General features: G+C 53.3%; 1 protein-coding gene across 2 annotated transcripts; it reads left to right on the top strand.

The window, feature by feature from the left end:
• The first annotated feature begins 79 nt into the window (after positions 1-79).
• HUWE1 (HECT, UBA and WWE domain containing E3 ubiquitin protein ligase 1) lies at positions 80-20,146 on the top strand. 2 transcript variants are annotated; one of them, XM_089474505.1, is made up of 19 exons: positions 80-164; positions 679-1,148; positions 1,271-1,510; positions 1,587-1,808; positions 1,892-2,163; positions 2,255-2,754; positions 2,819-8,343; positions 8,539-11,458; positions 11,518-12,213; positions 12,274-12,614; positions 12,684-13,991; positions 14,065-14,200; positions 14,303-17,260; positions 17,335-17,724; positions 17,781-17,969; positions 18,065-18,386; positions 18,472-18,637; positions 18,705-18,895; positions 18,963-20,146. In XM_089474505.1, the coding sequence occupies exons 2-19, from the start codon at positions 882-884 to the stop codon at positions 19,063-19,065; spliced, it is 16,746 nt and encodes a 5,581-aa protein (XP_089330631.1). In that variant the 5' UTR covers positions 80-164; positions 679-881; the 3' UTR covers positions 19,066-20,146. The 2 variants fall into 2 exon arrangements, with proteins under 2 accessions (XP_089330631.1, XP_089330630.1); XM_089474504.1 differs by lacking the exon at positions 80-164 and adding an exon at positions 259-392.
• Positions 20,147-20,163: the final 17 nt, after the last annotated feature.

The raw sequence follows: 20,163 nt of genomic DNA, 5'->3' as shown, positions 1-20,163 counted from the left end.
AGTGGGGACACATTTGTGCTGCTTTTGATTGACGTTAGTTTGTATATAAAACAGCTGACGTTTATCGATAACATTTTCATTGTGCATCGGCAGGTTGTAAAAGCAATTCATATATTAGAAATCCTAAATTGTCGAGTTAATACATTTGTCATCTCCAAGTGAAGGTAGTACACTAATCGTTTTGCACTCGTAAACACATGTTAAATTTTTTTTTTCCCTTTTTTTTTTGCTTGCTGAAATTCGTTTTCAATTGCAAGTGATGTCTGTGTTATTGTTGCAAGTAAGCAGCAAGTGAATTGAAGACGAATCATCGGTGGCGACAGCGACGTCGTCGTCGTTTTCGCATCGGCGGCCACAGCTGACAACTGAAAACTGAAAACGACGAAAGCGCAGTTAGTTTGGCATTCATTTCATTTGCTCGAAACTCACAGGCTGGTCTTATTTATTTGTTCATTCCCGTTTTATTTATTGTCGGTAGAAGTCGCGTATTGTTTCAGTGTTTAGAGTGCGTGCGTTCAGTGAATTACTCGGAATTTCGCGGAATTATTCTGTTCTCCGTTTGATATACATACATATATATTTTTTCCCTATCAATATTAATATTGCAAAATTATTGTAGTTTTGTGAAAACTTTCAATTATCAATTGTGCAAAAAAATTAATTCTTGACTTTTTGCAGTTTATTAAAGACTTTGACGTATAAAATTTGAAAAACTCGATGCAATTGAAGGATAAACGAAATACTGAATTTTGAAAAAATTATAACTACGAATTAATAATATTGAGAGGAAGAACAAATAAAGGAAGGAACGCAACAACTTGATTGAACCCATAACTTTCACAAGGCGGCGTCGGCAGCTAACGCAGCAGCAGGCGTCAGCCATGAAGGTTGATACCGTTAAACTGAAGAAGGGCTCTTCGGAGCTGACTTCAGAATGTCGCGAATTGATTGATGAACTGACCAAACGACGCACTCGTCCCGAATTGCTAGAATTTTTGGATACAGTGCATGTTTGGATATACGGGAAATGTGAATTATATCATTGGATTGAAATATTGGATCGCTTCGACAAAATACTCGATGAGGCGGCTCGCCATGTCAATGGCAATGAGTTTGTGCTGCAGTGTGATACAACATTCGATGAATCGGTAAGTCCTTAAGATAGTAAAAGATAAATGAAAACGTAAATGTCTAGGTGTATATAAAATGATCTAATATGCATTTACATGTACATATAAATTTGATATCTCCCATTGTCCTTCTTTCACAGGATGTTACTTTGCTGCTGCACGTACTCAATTTCACAACATTGCTCATCGAGCACTCATTCTCGCGTCATTTGTACAATTCAATTGAGCACCTGACGCAGCTACTGTCATCACAGAACATGGACATTGTGCTGGCCGTGCTTAATTTACTTTACATGTTCTCCAAGCGCAGCAATTTCATTCCACGCTTGCCGTTTGAGAAGAAGGAATTGCTTATCGTCAAACTGTTCAATATCGCTGAGGTAAGCATTATTTAGCAATTTGATGGAGCCAACTTTGCCAGATATACTGATTTTATATGTTTCTCGCACCTTGCAGCGTTGGGGCGATCCAAACTACGGACTATCCCTAAAGGACTGCTGCATTGGCGAGCCAAAGCTAGAGTTCCTTTATCAGTTGTGCATTGACTACGTCGATGAGAATGGCCACGCTGCACAGCTTGAAATACCAGACATGATGGATCTCTGCCAGACAGCGGCAGCCCCAGAAGTTATCAAAATAATAGCCGGACAGATCTCAAAGCCCAGTGAGGCCATTAAGGTCTGTTCTGATTGCAATTACAATTGGAATTGCTCATTATTTGTATGCAACATTTTGTAAGTGATTTACTTTCCCTTTTACAGATGCGCATTGCTCATCGAGTGCGTCTCATTTCTGGCTTTAACAATTACAAGTTGCGTTTGCAATTTGTGCAGGCGCGCCTGCAGGCTGTATCCATATTGATATACTCGAACGCACTGCAGGATAACACAGACAAAGTGCTCTATCCTGGCTTCGGAGAGGAGCTATGCGAGTTGATTGATAAGGAAGATGTGCACTTGGTGGAAATACGTGCCGCTGTGCTGCGTACGCTTACATCAATGCTCCACTTTGATCGTAATCCCAGTGTGCCCAGGTAAGACATCGAGAAGAATCTGCAGTGTATTTCTTTATCCTGAGCATCATTTAACATCTGCTCATTTGGCTATGATCTTTCTTTATTTCAGAGCTGGCTCCCGTTTGATGAAAATCGTGCATTATACGGGCGCTGAGAGACAAGGCGGCACACTGCCTTTGCTAGTGCGCGATTGCATTGATAATTTGACCACACACGGCTTGACAGATCGCTATCCATTGATCTTAGCCACCTCGCTATTCTCATTGCTTTACCATCTGGCCAGCTATGAGCTGGGCGGCTCGGCACTTGTCAAGAGCGGCATGATGCAGTCGCTGTTGCGCGTCATTAGCTGGCCGGGTGTTGATCTGGAGCATATTACATTTGTGACCCGCGCCGTACGCGTTATTGATCTAATCACCAACATCGACATTGCACGCTTTCACCAGAACAACGGCCTCAATGTCTTCATTGACCGCCTCGAGAAGGAGATCAAAAGCTGTTGCCGTGCCCTAGCCGAAATCGGCATCACACTGAAGGAGTCGACGCTGCGGGATGAGCACAACTCTACAGATAAACTAGATGGCTCTTTGGAGCATGCCGATGATGATGGTAAGATACTTGAATAATTGTCCTAATTTGATTGCAATACGCTAAGATGAAACCACAATTGCAGATGCTGCCACAGAGAATGCATCCGTGGCCAGTGGCAGTGCATCTCCGCGTCGCGATAATTCGAGCAGCGAAGGCAGCGGCAGTGCCAGTGATAATGCTCAGCGTGCCTATCGCGTCTACATGGAGCACAGCGGCGGGGATCATCCGCGCGCTGCTGGCGCTGGGACACCAGCCAGTTGGCTGGAGATTGGCTCCCGCGGCTCTGGCATACATGCGCTGAGCAGCCTGGCCGCTGCGGCCAGCAGCAGCAGCGATGCAGCTGGTCGCGAACGACCTGTACAGTATCCGGCAAATAGCTACTATGCTCGACCACTGGCCGAGCGCAAGGCAGAGCTGTCGTCACAGCTGCGCAGCAGCTTGCAGCCAAAGAAGCCATCGTGTGTGACCCAGCGGGCGGCGCTGTTGAAGTCAATGCTGAACTTCTTAAAGAAGAGCATTCAGGATCATGCGCACTTCAGCAATATGCGCAACATTATGGAAACTAGCCTGACTCAGTCGTTGCGTCACATCATCGCCAATGCCGAGTATTACGGACCATCATTGTTTTTGCTGGCCACCGATGTGGTCACCGTCTACGTATTCAATGAGCCATCGCTGTTGTCATCGCTGCAGGACTTGGGCATAACCAGTGTGATGCTGAAGGCGCTCCTGCAGAAGGATGTGCCGGCAACCCGCGAGGTTCTCGGCTCACTGCCGAATGTGTTCTCAGCGCTGTGCCTGAATGAACGGGGCCTCTTTGAGTTTCTATCGTATGATCCGTTCGATAAGGTGCTACGCGTGCTGCTCTCGCCGGACTATTTGGTGGCTATGCGACGCCGTCGCAGCTCGGATCCCTTGGGCGATACGGCCACCAATTTGGGCAACGCCATGGACGATCTGATCAAGCACCATCCATATTTGCGTGCCGATGCCACCGAGGCGATTGTTCGCTTGCTCAACGAACTGGTACGCCTTGGATCTGATCCCAGCTTCATATGCTGGCGCGCCAACAAGGAGAACAGTGTCACTAGCTCCGCGCACGTGGTGGCACCGTCAACGCCATCGCCATCGGCTATGGTCATGGTGGCAGCTGGCCCGGCACTGCAGAGCGCCGCCGATAATAACGACAGCAGCGGCGACGATGATGATGATGACGAGGAGATGAGCTCCGCATCTCAGCAGCAGCAGCAGCAGCATCAGCAGCAACAACAACAACAACAACAGCAGCAGCAGCAGCAACAAACGCGTGCCAGCGCTCAACAGCCGCCCGTTGTGGCCAATCGTCAACAGCAAGCGCAACCACAGCAGCAGCAACAACAACAACAACAGCAGCAGCAGCAGCAATTGCTGCCACAGCAATCACAGCAACAACAAGCACAGCAACAGGCGCAGCAACAACAACCACAGCAGCCCGAACGCGAGGCCATACCGCTCATCGATTATATACTGAATGTGATGAAGTTCATCGAGGCGATCTTCAGCAACAGCCCCAATGGCGATCACTGCCGCGAATTTGTGCAAAAGGATGGCCTAAAACCGATACTGCAGCTGCTATCGCTGCCCAACTTGCCAGTGGACTCACCAGTATCGACCACGTCCCAGGCTGTGGCGAACGTCTGCAAGGCGATCTTGAGCCAGGCGCAGGAGACAAAAGTATTGGACGTGGCACTCAAGCAGCTGGCCGATATTGTGGCGAAATTGAAGCCGTTGATCAAGCACTTCACCTTTCCGGGCGGCAGCGTGCTGCTGGCGGAGCTCGTGTGCTGCCAGCGGCTGGAGGACGGCTTTGCCAATGCCGAGTACACGCCCATATTGCACAACATGAGCTTTGTGCATGGCTATGTGGTGATGCTGGTGCATCTCTGCCGCAACGCGTCCACTGAAATGCGCACTGTGCTGCTCAAGCGTTGGGGCGCCAATCGTGAGACGGGCGTGCAGCTGCTGCAGCAACTGGTCCAGCTGTACATATCGCTGGTGTGGGAGAGCACAATATTGTTGAATCTGTGCTCGGATGAGCCCACCCAGCACCCGGATCTCATATGGGACGAGATTGCTGCACAAATGTCCGCAGCCGCCGGCACAGCGGATCCAATGACCGAAGCCGAATTGTCACGCAAATTGGAGCGCGCTGCCGAATTCCGTACCAAATACACGCCCGAAGAGCAATTCCGCTATATCAAGTCTCTGCTGGCGGCCAGTTCGCGTCTGGGCCGTGCCCTGGCTGAGCTGCTGGGCACTCTGGTCAAGCTATCGGTGGGCTCACCGCAGGCGCGTCAACGTCGCATCAATGACCTCATTAGCAACATTAACAAAGTTCCTACGCCGGAGGCGCGCGAAATCGCTCGCATCCTCAGCTCCATACTGGTGAATGGATTCAGTCATGAGAGCATATTGCCCAAGCCGGTGCCCAAGCTGAAGCTAACGTTTCTCATCTGCTCGGTCGGATTCACTGGCCCGATGCTGTTCGACGATAAGCGCAGCGCCTTCCACTTGATGATCTCACAGTTTTGCGCCGAGAACGGCCTGAAGGCGTTCTTCGAGATGTTCTATTGGGCCCTGTCGCTGGACAATGTCTCGCAGAAATTCGAGTTCGATCAATGGGCACCATTGGACGATCTGATGCAGCCGCATGAGGATGATAAACGCGACTGCCCTGAGGGCACAGGAGAGTTCCTGGATGCCTGGCTGCAGTTGCTCGAGAAGATGGTGAATCCTCGCGCCATGCTCGACTCACCATACACGATGAGTCCACGATTCAACTACATGCCCGACAGTGTGCCCTTCGAGCCGGTATTCTATCTGATTCACATACATCAGCTGGCCATGCAGGCATTGCGCCGGATCTGGTGCCGTCGCCCCATACAGAACTACGGCACCAGCATGTTCGAGACGATGCTCTTGATATTGAAGCACTTGATAAAGTCACATCAGATGCTGCTCGACCGTTACCATACGCGCATGAAAGAGATCAAATTGGAGAATCTCTATATACGCAGCACAGACGACGGCCTCAATGCTGACCACATCAAGACTCTGACGGACATGGGCTTCCGCCATTATCACATCATCGAGGCTCTGCGCAGCAATGCCTCGCTGGAGGAGGCCACTGACTATCTGCTGAACAATCCGGAGGCAAGCGCTCTCTCGCATTCGGCTCAAGTACAAGCTGGAGCCGGTGCTAGCACGGGCACCGGATCTACCACTGCCACTGCCACTGGCACTGGCACTGGAACAACGACTGGCGCTGGATCAACTCAAAGCCTGTCGCAGGGCAGCTCGGCATCGAATGCAGCTGTTGCCGGCGACATGGACGTCGATATGGAGGCGCCGGGCAGCGGTGGCGCCACTGCGTCCACATCCAGCTCGACCACGGGTGCCGGCGGCACAACCACGGATGGACCTGCCGCCACAGTTGGAGCTACGTCATCCCAGTCGGCGGCCAAGCCGGCACCCAGCCCAACCGGCTATGACTACAGGCAACTGAAATTGATGCCGCCATACGTATTTGATCGGTTCTGTGACGAGGCCGTGTCGCGCGCCTTTGAGTTCATGGAGGCCATACCGGACACAGTGAACAGTGCGGCTGATCTTATAGCCGTGCTCTACAGACGCCTCAACCAGCTGAATCGCCAGGTGTTCGTCACCAACTTTGTGCGCAACATCATTCAATGGGTGGACTTCACCCTGCAGCTGTTCGAGCCGGCAACGGCCGCAGCTGCAGCCGGAACGGGATCACCAGCCGGCAGCAAGCCGGCACCGAAGGCCAGTCGCTTGGAGGAGTGCTTGACTGGAATGACGGCCACACGTCTATTCGTACGCCTCAAGACGTCCACGCTGCTGCTGGAGGAGAACTACAGCGATATGCATCGTCCACTGGTGGAGGCCATCACTGCACAGGACGCAATGGTGTCCCTGGTGAAGCTGCTCGACTGCATGAGCCAGTGGATGCTGGATCAGGCCCAGCTGGCAGAGGGACAGACGCGTGCATCGGTGCCGCGCTGGGTGCAGAACCTGGTCGATCTCATCGATGCCATCGATAGCATCAGTCACATACTGCAGCGCAAGTCGAACATGCGCGCGGTCAGCAGTGACCTGTGGCGCTGGTACGACGCCTCGACTGGCAAATGGAATGCCTACTCGGACGCCAACAATGAGCTAATTCGCAGCGCCTATGCCGCTGGCGAACGCTGGCTGCACATCAATATTGGCCGGCAGCGGTGCACCGTTAGCTTCAACTGCATGACCCAGGTGAGCGATGCGTCCGGCAGTCATCGGCCCGTCTACCCGGCATTGAAGATCTGCGAGGCGATTACCCAACTGCAGAATCCCATTGCACCCCAGAAGATTGACAACATACTGAATCGTGTGGTGCGCACATCGCCCGACGGCAACGGCACCATACAGACCGACGAGCTCGTGCCGCTGCGCCAGCTGATCAATTTCAATGAGCCACTGGCACCGCCGCCGCCGCCACCACCACCAGCCCCGTCGCAGAAGCAGCAGCAGAAGAAGGACGGCGAAGGGGCGGCAGCGGCAGCGGTAACGGCAGCAGCAACCCAAGATGACGTGAGTGGAAACCACTCGCCACCACCGGCCATGACAACGCGCAGCAAGTCGCGCCAGAAGAGCGCCGCGGCTGCGGCTAAGGCCAAGGCCGCAGCAGCTGCCGCCGCCAACAGCAGCAGCAGCAGCAGCAGCAGCAGCAGTAGCCACACCACCCTCAACGCCTCGTCGACGACGGGCATACCGAAGCGCACGCAGAAGATTGTGCTCAACGAGGAGAACGTGGGCCTGAGCAAGTTCGACTGCGGCCGCATCATAACCAGCATTGTGGCATTGCTGCAGACACCGCATCTGCTGCACCACGAGACGAAGCTGTCGCTGCTGCGTCTGTGTGCGCGCCTGACCCGTAACTTTGAGAACGCCCAGGTGTTCATACGCTGCGGCGGTGTGCACATGCTGCTCCACTTGCAGCAGTCGTGCAGCTTCATGGGCTTTCCCACCTATGCGATCATCATCATGCGACACGTCCTGGAGGCGCCGCCCGTGCTGCAGGAGGCCATGGAGCGCGTGCTGGGCATGCGTGCCGCTAGCATTGTGCCGGTCGGCCATCGTGACCTCATCTATGTGCTCACCCAGGTCTCCACAGCGGTGTCGCGCGACCCCAAAATCTTCGTGGCCGCTGCCAAGGAGATGCTCAAGGGCGAGTACATGATCAATGCGAATAGCAGCAGCAGTCTGATAGATGACGGTCGCGTCATGGTCAAGTCCAAATTTGGCCAGCAGCCAGTGGCGTCCACAACGGGCGCGACAGGCTCATCGACAACCCAGAAGGAAACTACACCCAAAACTGACATTACCGATGATCCAACAGTGCAGTCCTCCATTGCCGTGCTCAAGGAGCTGCTGCTGGCACTGGTGCAGCCCTGCTGTCATTATACCGCCAATGTGGCGGATCAGCCCCAGCAGAACTCAGCTGCCGAGCTCCTGTTGCCCGATCAACCGCCAGGCACAACAGCCGGATGCATGGCGAGTCCCGAAGAAGACGTAAGTCGAGACTCGAAATGTTTGAGTAGATTAAGCCAGGTGGCTGAAGGCTGAAGGTGTTCCCCGAAAGAAGGGATATTCAGGGCAAGACTAAAGTCTGTTCAGGGTATCTCCCAGTCGGGCACCTGCGATCAATGCACTCATTTTACGCCAAGCTAAGCAAGTTCTAATTATCGAATGCCTCTTTCGTTGCAGGACACAATTCCCAGCTTGAAGAAGTCGAGTGGCTCAGCCACATCGATTGGCGGTGTCTCGAGCTCGACGAGCTGCAGCTCGGAGAAGTACGAGCCGTGCTGCTGCACCTGGCATATACCGACCAGTGCGCACAACCACAACAAGCCAACGCTGTCGCGTGCCACATTGCTGAAGCTGCTGGCGGACGCGACCCGCGCCTACCAGTCGCTGGTGCCGCGGGTGCTGCTCGCGCATGTGTATGCGCCGAGCGATAGTCCATTGATTGGCAGCGAGTCGCAGACGTTCCTGGCCGTGATGCTCGATCGTTTCCTGCCGCTGACCCAGCGCCAGCATGTGCCCGAGGTGAGCACAATGGCGCGTGTGCTGATCTGCTCGCTCTCGGATTGCTATCAGCAGGCGGGCGTGCAGCAACAGGTGGCCGAGGAGCTGCATGCGGCGGTGGCGCGTGCACTCGCCCAGCCGGACTCGGCGGAGAAGCACACACGCCTCCAGGTGCTAATGAGCCTGTTCCCCAACCTGATTGAGTCGCCCATGCTGTACGATAAGGTGCACATGCACCGGAACACAATGTATCGGGTGCTGCTGCGCCAGGGCGTGATGACCTATCTGACCAAGGTGGCCCAATACAAGGACCTGTCCAATCACAATACGCTGAGCACTCTGGTCGCCATCTTGCGCCCGATGGAGATTCTGCTGCGCTTCAATGTGGCCACAACAGCGCTGGGCTCGAAGCGCATCCTCTTCGGCGGCGCCAGCTCGGCCGGCAATGGCGGCAGCAATGGCAACAACAGCAACGCCAACGGCATGGGAGGAGGCAACACGGTTAGCGCGATCATCAATCGTCGCTTGTATCCACGTCTGGCGGCGCGCACCGTCAACGCCGCTGCGGAGCGCTCGGGCGCGATGGGCAGCGGCGAGCATGTGCTGCGTGATATCATACGGAATGTGCTGTCCGATCGTCGTCATGCATTCGAGTTCATATTCAATTCGGATGAGATGGCCGTGGACTCGGAGGACTCGGCCCCGCAGGCATCGTCCGGCTCTGGCCCTGGCAACAGCGGCGGGCCCGGCATCATCGGCGGCAATCACAATGCAGCCGCCATCGATGTCGGCGATGAGCGCAGCAATGGCACCGAGGCCGCCGAACCACCGCCGCCCGCAAGCGCCGGAGCTGGTAGCAGCTCGGCAGTGCGTCCGGTGCTCAATTTCGATCAGCTCTGGGACGACTTCCTTCAGTGCGAGGGCCTCTTCTTGGCATCGCGCGGCGGCAGCAACGGCAATGCCAGCGGCAGTGGCAACGCCAACGGGGCCATAGGATCTGGCGGTGAAGCGACTGAGAACGGCAGCAGTGGCTCTGGCTCTGGCTCTGGCCAGACCCTTGGCACCACTGGCGCCAGCTCGTCCGGCAGCAGCTCGGCCGTTGGCAACATTGGCGATATGCGCTTGCGTGGCAGCAGCAACTCGGACGTGGATGTCGATGGCACCGGTGCCCATGGCAGTGGCAATGCCAGCAGCAGCGCCGCCAACGACAATGGCCTGGCCGGCACTGGCAGTGGCAGTGGCAGTGGAAGCGGCAGCGGCGGCGGTGGTGGGGGTGGCAGCGATGGCGCCTCCACTTCATCAGATACCGGCGGCGGCAACGGTGGCAGTGCTGGAGCAGGCAGCGGTGGAGTTGCCAGCGCCAGCAGTGTGGGCGGACGTGGAGGCGGTGGCAGTGGCCCACGCTCTGCAATACTGTTGGGCGATGTCAGCTCCAGTGACTCGGACTCGGAAGCATCGACGGAGAACGATGAACGCAATGCTGAGGAGGAGGACGATGACGATGATGATGAGGCCGCCGATGAGGAGGCGGACGAGCACAGCGAAACGGACGTGGATGAAGAGCGTCCGCGCCAATATATTGAAGTATTTGATCATATCTATGAGCCGGAGTCATCCGAGACGGCATCCAATGATGCCGACGTCGATGCCGAGGATGATGACGAGGACGACGACGACGATGATGACGATGACGATGATGACGACGATGAGGACACTCGTGCACGCAATGCCGACGATGCGGCTCTCATCGACGAAGTTCTCGCCCAAGTGAATGGCACCGGCAGCAGCTCGGGCACCTCGGCCGCAGCCAACTCCAACAATCGGCCACGGCGCAGCGCCGCCATCGAACCGAATGGCGGCCATGGTGCGGTCGGCGCTAATGGCATGGAGCAGGCGTCGCGTGACACCAATGTGTTCCTGTATGAACAGCTGGGCGACGCCGCCGACGGATTCGAAACGGCACAAATGCGCGAAATCTTACGTGGCCATGCACACGGACACGGACACCTGATGCCACAGCCGCCATCGAATTTCCGTGTGCGCATGAATAGCTCGATCGCGCTGCCCCTGGACATAGATGTGAATGGCGGCGCCTCGTCGTCGGCGGCGGCAGCAGCTGCTGCTGGACGCAACAGCTCGAATGCCAATTCGGTGGCAGCCGCTTTGCGCTCCTCATCCGATTCGTGGATGGCGCCCGACTTCAATTTCATCGGCCGTGGCGGCGCTGGCACGGATGCCGCCAATCCTGGGGACGTCAACGTGAACGGATTCCTGCCGCCGGCCATGGTGCAGCTGGAGCGCAATGCTGGCGGCGGTGCCGGCAACAATCCGAACATGAGCAATCTGCTCGACGAGCAGCCATCGACAGCACCGCCGACTGCGGCAGTGATTAGCACCGGCGGCAACGGCGGCGCCGCCAACGGCACCGGCAGCACGGGCGGCGGCTCCAATACGGCGGTTAGCCATCCCAACAATTCGTCGCTGTGCAACACTGGCGTGCGACGTCGTCTGCTCTACCTGGACCAGCAGTACTGCGTCTGCATGCCCACGCACCAGAATCCTACCGAAGAGACACAAATGGAGATGTTCACACAGGATGGTGAGTGACGGATCACAATCCTCTATAGCCTTCGCTAACGATTCTCTTTCACCCCGCAGCTCTGCACTGGTGGCTGGAGGAAGCCAAAGCCCTGGACATGGAGAGCCAAACCGATGCCTGTCTCTATGCGGCACACTTTCTGCTGCCGCACCTGATCAAAGAGCTCAAGCTGGCTCATCAGCAGCGCAAGCAGGAGGAGGCCAATCGCGTGGCCTCGGCAGCAGCGGCTGCAGCTGCTTTGAGTGCTGCCTCTGCCTCGTCCAATGCCCCAACTGCTGCTGCTACAGCCGCATCGGCCAGCACAGCCGGTGACTCAGGCGCAGCTGCAACCGGCGCTAATGCGAATGCGACAAGTGCCGCGGCCACAGCTGTCAACAGTTGGCTCACGAGCTCGTCATCCACAACAACCACCAGCAGCAGCAGCTCCAGTGTACTCGCTCCGCCGCCATTACCACCGTCTGCACAACTGGCAGGATTTGGAGCAACAGCGGCGACAACAACGGCATTGACGCCAGGCTCGGCCACCAACAATTTCCGTAGCTCCATACCCAGACTGATTCCATCGATGCAATTCATGAACGCCACATCGCTGCCCACGGCGCCGTCGGCAACCTCAACAGCACCGCCCACTCTCACGGCTGCGAACAGCAACAACAGCGGCAGCGGCAGCGGCAATAATGCAGTCGCAGCACCACCCGCTGCACCAGCCACAGCACCACCCGCTGCAGCAGCAGCAGCTCCAGCGCCTCCAGCTGGTAAGTTTGCTCTATTTGGAATTGCAAAAATATATTCCTAATTATCTTTATTCCTGCCAGCTGTGAGCGTGGAGCCACGTCGGCCGCGACAACGCAACAATGGCGCTCGCCACCAGGCGCTCTACAATATATATGCGGAGATTGATTTGACCAACGAACAGGACTCGGTCAGTCCTCCGGATCAGCCTGCACAGCAGCAGTCAATGTCGCAGCCACAGCAGCAGGCACCACCCCAGCTGTTCCCCAGTGCACAGGGCCCGTCAGCGGCCATGGGTGGTGGCCATGGTGGCATACCGCCATCGCATCCACCACGCCATCCACCAATGCCGCATCTGCCCAGCAGCGGGCGGCCATCGCGTACACGAACACGCGCCGAGGCGGCTGACATCATGGAGTTCCATGTATGAATATTAGCATCGTGTATATATGTCGTGTGTGCTATATATCTGTATTTGTCCTGCTTTTTCCAGATGAACGAGTCGCGCCAGAACTCGACGCGCCGCAACAACAATATTATTGCAAATTCATCGCGCACCGCCGGTGGTGGTCGCTCTAGTCGGGAGATGCCCGTCGCTCGCCTGCAGCGTGTCTCGTTGTCTGGGCGCCTCAATGCCGAGGATGGAGCTGAGAACAGTGACGACCGTTGGCGCGAGTCGCCCGTGCGCTTGTCGAATTCCGACTTGATATTCCCACTTGATATGATGCCGAGCAATTTGAACTTCCCCGATCCGCCGCCGCCACCGCCGCTGCAACCGCAGCCACGTGTGCAGCAGCAGGAGCAGCAACAAGACCAAGATGAGCATCCGGAGTCTGACTCGGATCAGGATTTCGTGCCAGACTTCTCGAATGCCACAGATCACACGACCCTGTACGACCCGCCGCCGCCAGATGTATCCATATCGGAGCTGGCCGCTCAGCTCATGGTCAACGATCAGCGCGAGGAGGCCCCCCGACCAACTATGAGAGACCCACCGGAGCCTTATAGTAATCTCAACAGGGCAACTCTCTCAGCCGTGGCCGCAGCTGTTGTGGCCGCCGTCGAGGCAGAGCCGGTGCCAGACTTTCCCGATTTGGAGCCACCCAACGTAAGTTTGGAGTTGCGCAGTCGCAGGAACCAGCAGCGCTCGACGGATCCGAGCTCGCTCTTTGATTTTGACACAGCAGACGAAGCCGAGGCAGCTGACAATGCGGCTACTAGTAGATTTGACAATGCTATTGCGGCTGCTTTGTCAGCATCAGCCGCAGCCTCAGCCGCAGCGTCAGCCGCAGCCGCAGCCGCAGCTGCAGCCGTAGCCTCAGCCTCAGCCGCAGCCACAGTCTCAACCACAGCTACAGCTACAACAACATCAACATCAACATCGACGTCAACTACAACCACTAGTGGTAGTGGTGGTGGCGCCACAGCCAGCGCCGCCGTTGTCACCGACATGAGTCCAGAGGTGCGTGCCGCATTGGGCGACCTGGAGGTGCCCGAGGGCGTGGATCCCTCCTTCCTGGCCGCGTTGCCCAGCGAGATGCGCGAGGAGGTGATCCAGGAGCATCTGCGCATGCAGCGTATACGCCAGCGTGCCCAGCAGAATGCCATACAGATTGCGCACGATTCGCTGGTCGAAGTGAATCCGGAATTCCTAGCAGCATTGCCGCCCAATATACAGTCGGAGGTGCTCATGCAGCAGCGTATCGAGCAGCAACGTCAGGCGGCGCAGAGCGCCAATCCTGATGACCCCGTCGATACAGCCGCATTCTTCCAGAATCTACCCGACAATTTGCGTCAAGCTGTGAGTCGATATGAATGATGCTCGGTGTTTATATAATTTACTTATGTCGAGTATTGAAATTCTCCCCACACAGATACTCACTGATATGGAGGAGTCGCAGATAGCAAGCCTCCCGCCGGAGCTGGCGGCTGAGGCGCAGTTCCTGCGTCGCGACTGGGAGTCACGCAACGGCGCTCGTATGGACGCCCATCCACCGAGTAATGCGCTATGTAAGTATCCCCAACGATAGATCCAATTGGCTTGGCATACAGAGTACAGATTCTTGATAGAGGCTAACAAACCCACGAATTTATACCTTTCCCCACTTGCAGCTCGCTTCCAGACCACGCTACAGAATCTGGACGAGGCGCGCTGGCACAGCGCCATCTGGTATGATGCCAGCGGCAACGCTCAGCCGCAACATCATCAGCACACGACAATTGTGCATCATCATCATATTGCGCCGGCCACAGGGAAGCCGCTGGCCTTGCTGATGATGGAGGATGAGAATATCCTGCTCGATCCGGACTCACTGGCCACGCTGCTGCTGTTCCTGTTCGTGGAGGATCAGAAGGTGAACAGCGTGCGGCTGCACCGTGTGATACGCAACCTATGCCATCATGAGCCGACACGTGACTGGATCATCAAGGCCCTGATTAGCATTATACAGAAGACAAACGAGGATAATTCAAATTTCGGCGTCGCCAACTCGGGCAGCAAGCCCGAGTGGCTGAAGCTGCGCGTCGATGCCGCCTTCGGCTACAAGAGCAACATATTCCTAATCAATCGCATGTACGAGGGCAGCGCTCGCAGCATCAGCATCAATCCGCAGGCAGCCCAAATGATAGTGCGCAACTGCCTCGACCTGTTGTTCGTGCTGGCCAAACACTATCCATTCAGCTTCTTGCCCTACAATCGTGAGCCGAAGTCGCGTACCCGCATGCTCAACTCCGTGTTCGGCATGCCCAATGTCGGTGCCTCGTCGCGCTTGGATGAGGCAGCGGCAGCTGCAGCTTCCTCTGCGGCCAGCGGCGGCAACGGGGATTACCGCTCACGCTACCATCGCTATCAAATGGCCAATCGTCTGCGCGGCATTCTGGATGACCAGCATCAGAATCAGAATCAGCAGCATCAGCAGCAGCAGCTGCAGCTGCCCAAGGCACAGCCGCTGGATGAGGCGCCGTCCACATCGAAGGCCGCTGCAGCCAAGGCAGCTGCCAGCGCTGCTAAGCCGCCGCCATTTACCAACAATAACAACAACAATGACGGCACCACTGTCGCCTATCAGACCAACGCGCACAGCTTCTGGGATGTGGTGCTGAATATAGATAGGCAGACGCCAGTGCGTTTGGCCAATGTCTCGCAGTTTCCGCTGACCTCGCAGCCGCCCTGGAAGTGGCAGAGCAACACTAGCGACTTCTTATCCTTCACTGACTCACCATTTGGGCAGCTGCTGGAGATGCTGCCGTACAAGGTCATCTGTCGTTCGCCGCACTTGACGGACATGCTGGTCAAACTGTTGGCCTCGCTGAGCGTTGATCTGCCCAAGGAGGAGGAGCAGCAGATGCAGGTGCATCTGCACCATGGACAGTCGCAGCAACAACAACGCCAGCAACACCAGCAACACCAGCGGCAACAGCAACAGCAACAGTTGCAGCAGCAGCAGCAACAACAACAGCAACAGGATGAGCAAATGCCCCAGCAGGATGAACAGATGTTAACACAGCATCTGGATGATGAATTGCCGGCCCTGGTGCCGCTCAGTCAATTTCAAGAGGAGATGCGCACCCGAAATGCCAGCGCAGCACAGGGCGAACCACCACGCCCACTGCCGCAGCTGGTTGCACATGATGAAAACGATTCCGACGACACAGAGGAGGAGGCAGAGCCAAGGGCGGCTCCCAATCGTGAAGCCGATGATGCCGTCGACGATGACGACGACGACGATGACGAGGACGATGACGATGAGGACGACGACGATGCCGACGACGATGAAGATGACGAGATGGCATTGCCGAGAGGAGCAGCAGGTGGTGCTAAAATGTCAAAGCCACTGCCACCAACACCATCGACGGCCGTCCACTCACATAAGCCACGTCGCAAAATCTATGCCAAGAACTTTTCACAGCTGCAATTGGTGATTGAGGTGTTGACCCATCAATGTGGCACCACTGAAGGTCTAGACAACGTTACTAAATTGATAGTGAATCTCACGCAGTGCTCACAGGCATCGAATGCCATATTTATACAGTACTTGACCGCCGCCATTCTCGGCCTGGCCGAGGAGGTGCGTCAAGCCATACAAACGCTGCTCAACGAGATCAGAGCGTACAATACACATGGCCAGCATACGGTGGACGCTAACAAACCGGGCACGAGCAACGCTACCATCGGCGCCGGCGCCGGCGCCAACGCCAGCGCCAGCCCCAGCACCAGTACTGGCGTCACCACTGGCAACAACAACAACAACACTAACAACAATAACAGCAGCGCAAGCTCTAACACAAACAGCAACAACAACAACAACAACAATACTAGCAGCAGCAGCGGCGCTGCCTTGCTGACCAATTTAACCGTCCACGAGGGCACGATGCAGGATCGCTTCACATCCGAATCGGTGATCATATCGGCACCAAAGAATGCCAAGCCAACCTGTGAGCTGCAATTGCCATCAATGAAGAAGCTAATGTCGAACTCGTCGGCTCAGCCCTATTTCCTGCGCACGCTGAAGATATTCATGCAGGTGCGCGACATGTACGAGGTGCAGAACAGCCCGACGGACGACACTGACGAAATCATTGACATTATTGGCGATGCGGGCGCAACGGCAACAGTTGCCCCGAACACTGCGGCTACAGGTGCAGGTGCAGGTGCAGGTGCAGGTGCAGGTGCCGGTGGCATTAGCAGCAACAGCATGGAAACCGACCAAAAGACATCAAGTGGCAATGGCTCCAAGAGTCCAGCTGCCAAGCCGACGCTCAGCCAAATTCTATGCCTGGACGTGCTATGGCACACGCTGAGCGAGTGCCTGGTGGCTTTGGAGGAGTCCAAGGATGAGTTTGCCGTGTTGGTGCTGCAGCCGACTGTTGAGGCCTTCTTTCTCATACACGCGTCGCATCGCGTAACACCCAGGAAGCCCGGACGTGGCGGCAGTACAGCTGCAGCTGCGGCTAGCAGCGGCTCCGGATTGCGCGTTGCTCCGCATCCAGTGACCGAACATATTCCACAATTGGACGACACAAACAGCAGCAGCAATAGCAGCCAGGCCCAGACTTCAAATAGCTTTGAAGGTGCGTCAAGCGTCAAGCGGAACGTAAATGCAATTTATGCAACACAAATTGATCCGTTATCTTTTGCCTTACAGATGAATCCCGCATGCAGGATGGCTCCATAGGTACTGCTACTGGCCAACAGGTGGCGCTCACCGCCCACGAGGCCCAACTGAAGCAGGATCGCCAAAAGTTTTTACAGTTCGCTGAGAAACATCGCACGGTGCTTAATCAAATATTACGCCAGTCGGCCACACATCTGTCCGACGGCCCGTTCGCCGTATTGGTCGATCATACACGTATCCTCGACTTTGACGTTAAGCGTAAGTATTTCCAGACCGAGCTGGAGCGACTGGACGAGGGCATACGCCGCGAAGAGCACACAGTTAGCGTACGGCGTGTTACCGTATTTGAGGATTCATTCCGTGTGCTCTATCGTCTGGGTCCCGAGGAATGGAAGAATCGCTTCTATATTGTATTCGAGGGTGAGTAATGACCACCAAGCAGCTGGAGACTTGAATTTAATCGATTGCCATTGTAGATGAGGAGGGCCAGGATGCTGGCGGCTTACTCCGTGAATGGTATGTGATAATATCGCGAGAGATCTTTAATCCCATGTATGCCTTGTTCTGCGTATCGCCGGGCGATCGCGTTACCTATATGATAAATCCATCGAGTCATGCGAATCCCAATCATTTGAGCTACTTTAAGTTTGTCGGCCGCGTCATAGGTAAGTAATATGCCCCATCTCTATCTGTCTCGCTCTCTCCCTCTGTATTTCGATAAGCTCATTCGGTCTTTCTCTTTCTTTTTGGGTGTACACAGCCAAAGCCGTGCACGATAATAAGCTACTGGAATGCTATTTCACACGCTCGTTTTATAAACACATCCTGGGCAAACAGGTGAAGCATACAGATATGGAATCGCAGGATTACGAGTTCTACAAGGGGCTGGACTATCTGATGAAAAATGATATATCAACGCTTGGCTACGAGTTAACCTTCTCGACAGAGGTGCAAGAGTTTGGCGTTACACAAATCCGTGATCTCAAGCCAAATGGACGCGACATTGCCGTCACCGAAGAAAATAAATTCGAATATGTTCAACTCGTTTGCCAGCTAAAGATGAGCGGCTCCATACGTCAGCAGTGAGTAGTGGGAATCTAATTTCAATCAGTTGCGATGACAGCAATTCAAATTTGATATTTACTATGACTATTCGCTTCGTTGCAGATTGGACGCATTCCTTGAAGGCTTCTATGATATAATTCCAAAGCATTTAATATCTATATTTAACGAGCAGGAACTAGAGCTTCTCATATCCGGACTGCCGGATATCGACATTGAAGATCTGAAGGCAAACACTGAGTACCACAAGTATACATCCAAATCGGCCCAGGTGCGCTATGATATACTCCCACTATAGATTTATATGTACTAACCGTGCTCTATGCTTTACATTGTAGATTCAATGGTTTTGGCGTGCTTTGCGCAGCTTCGATCAAGCAGACCGCGCGAAATTCCTACAGTTTGTCACTGGCACCTCGAAGGTACCGTTGCAGGGCTTCGGTTCCCTAGAAGGCATGAATGGCATACAAAAGTTCCAAATACATCGCGATGATCGATCCACCGATCGTTTGCCATGCGCACACACCTGGTAAGTGGGCCGCAAACTGATAACATATGTATAAACATTGATAATTAATACTCGACTATTCTTGCAGCTTTAACCAACTGGATCTGCCCATGTACAAGTCGTATGATAAGCTGCGCAGCTGTTTGCTCAAGGCCATACACGAGTGCTCAGAGGGCTTTGGCTTTGCCTAAGCTGTGCCGTCCGAGAATACCCACATCGATCGAAAAGAGAAATGAGGAAATTAACTAAATTCACACATATAAACACACATACTGATCACACTCATACACAAAGACACACACGCACACTCTCATTTAAATTCAAGAATTCCTACAAGAAAAACAAATACTGCGGAGAAAACTATTTCGAAGAGCCACAACAAATGTGCTATAGCAGCGCTAGCCACAAGAAAAACAACCAATATATATATACATATATATAGTACATATAGTTATATGGTATATATATATATTATATATGTATTATAAAATGAAACATGTTGAATTAATTATTAATCTTCGCGCGTATATTACACACAATACTTATATATATAAATATATATATACATGTACATATATATAAATATATAAATGTATATATATTTATATATACATATATATGTACATGTATTTATATATTTATATATATACATATATATTTATTTATATATTTTCATAATTTTTCAAAAAGAATGATAGGGCAATTAATGAAGCCGAAGATAACAGTAAAAATGAAGATGCACACAAAGATGAACAACTTTCATCAATATGATGATAAAAGAGGGGGAGAGAGAAAAAAAATGTATATCAGTCAACATCAATGTATTCAGAGCTGTTTTCTTAATTTTATTATTTTTTTTATCCATATTTGGAAAAAAAAGTAAAACTAATACGAAAACAAAAATATAACTAATATATTTCTATTTTCTTAAGTCGAAGCATATCCTCAAGATGTGGATATGTATGAAGCAAAGCAAATGCGAAACATGCACATTACGCTTTGATTCTTGTTTATATATAATATAGAAAAACAAAAAAAAAAAATTAAAAATTTAACTGAAAAACTATAAAAATAATGAAATATGCACGAGTAAGAAAAGGAAAACGGAAAGGCATAGAGGTATTTGATATAACTATAAGCTTACGTTATATATTTTATGTTGTATCTTATATTTAGAAGAACAACAGAGAGCCTAAGAAATGAATTATTGGCGAACTCCACATATATATAATATGTATGTATATATTATAATAAATTACAAAAAATACAAAAGTCGTTTGCTGTATTCC

The sequence above is a fragment of the Drosophila arizonae genome, chromosome X, assembly GCF_054131065.1.
Source record: "Drosophila arizonae isolate 15081-1271.41 chromosome X, UAZ_ARI_1.0, whole genome shotgun sequence".
NCBI classification, from domain to species: domain Eukaryota; kingdom Metazoa; phylum Arthropoda; class Insecta; order Diptera; family Drosophilidae; genus Drosophila; species Drosophila arizonae.
This window is presented reverse-complemented; position numbering and strand designations above follow the sequence as displayed.

Excerpts from the sequence above, each read along its gene's own strand:
- HUWE1 (XM_089474505.1), top strand. The coding sequence starts at position 882 with ATGAAGGTTGATACCGTTAAACTGAAGAAGGGCTCTTCGGAGCTGACT. Across the intron at positions 1,809-1,891 it reads AGCCCAGTGAGGCCATTAAG|ATGCGCATTGCTCATCGAGT; the intron begins GTCTGTTCTGAT and ends TCCCTTTTACAG. Across the intron at positions 17,725-17,780 it reads CTTCTATATTGTATTCGAGG|ATGAGGAGGGCCAGGATGCT; the intron begins GTGAGTAATGAC and ends TTGCCATTGTAG.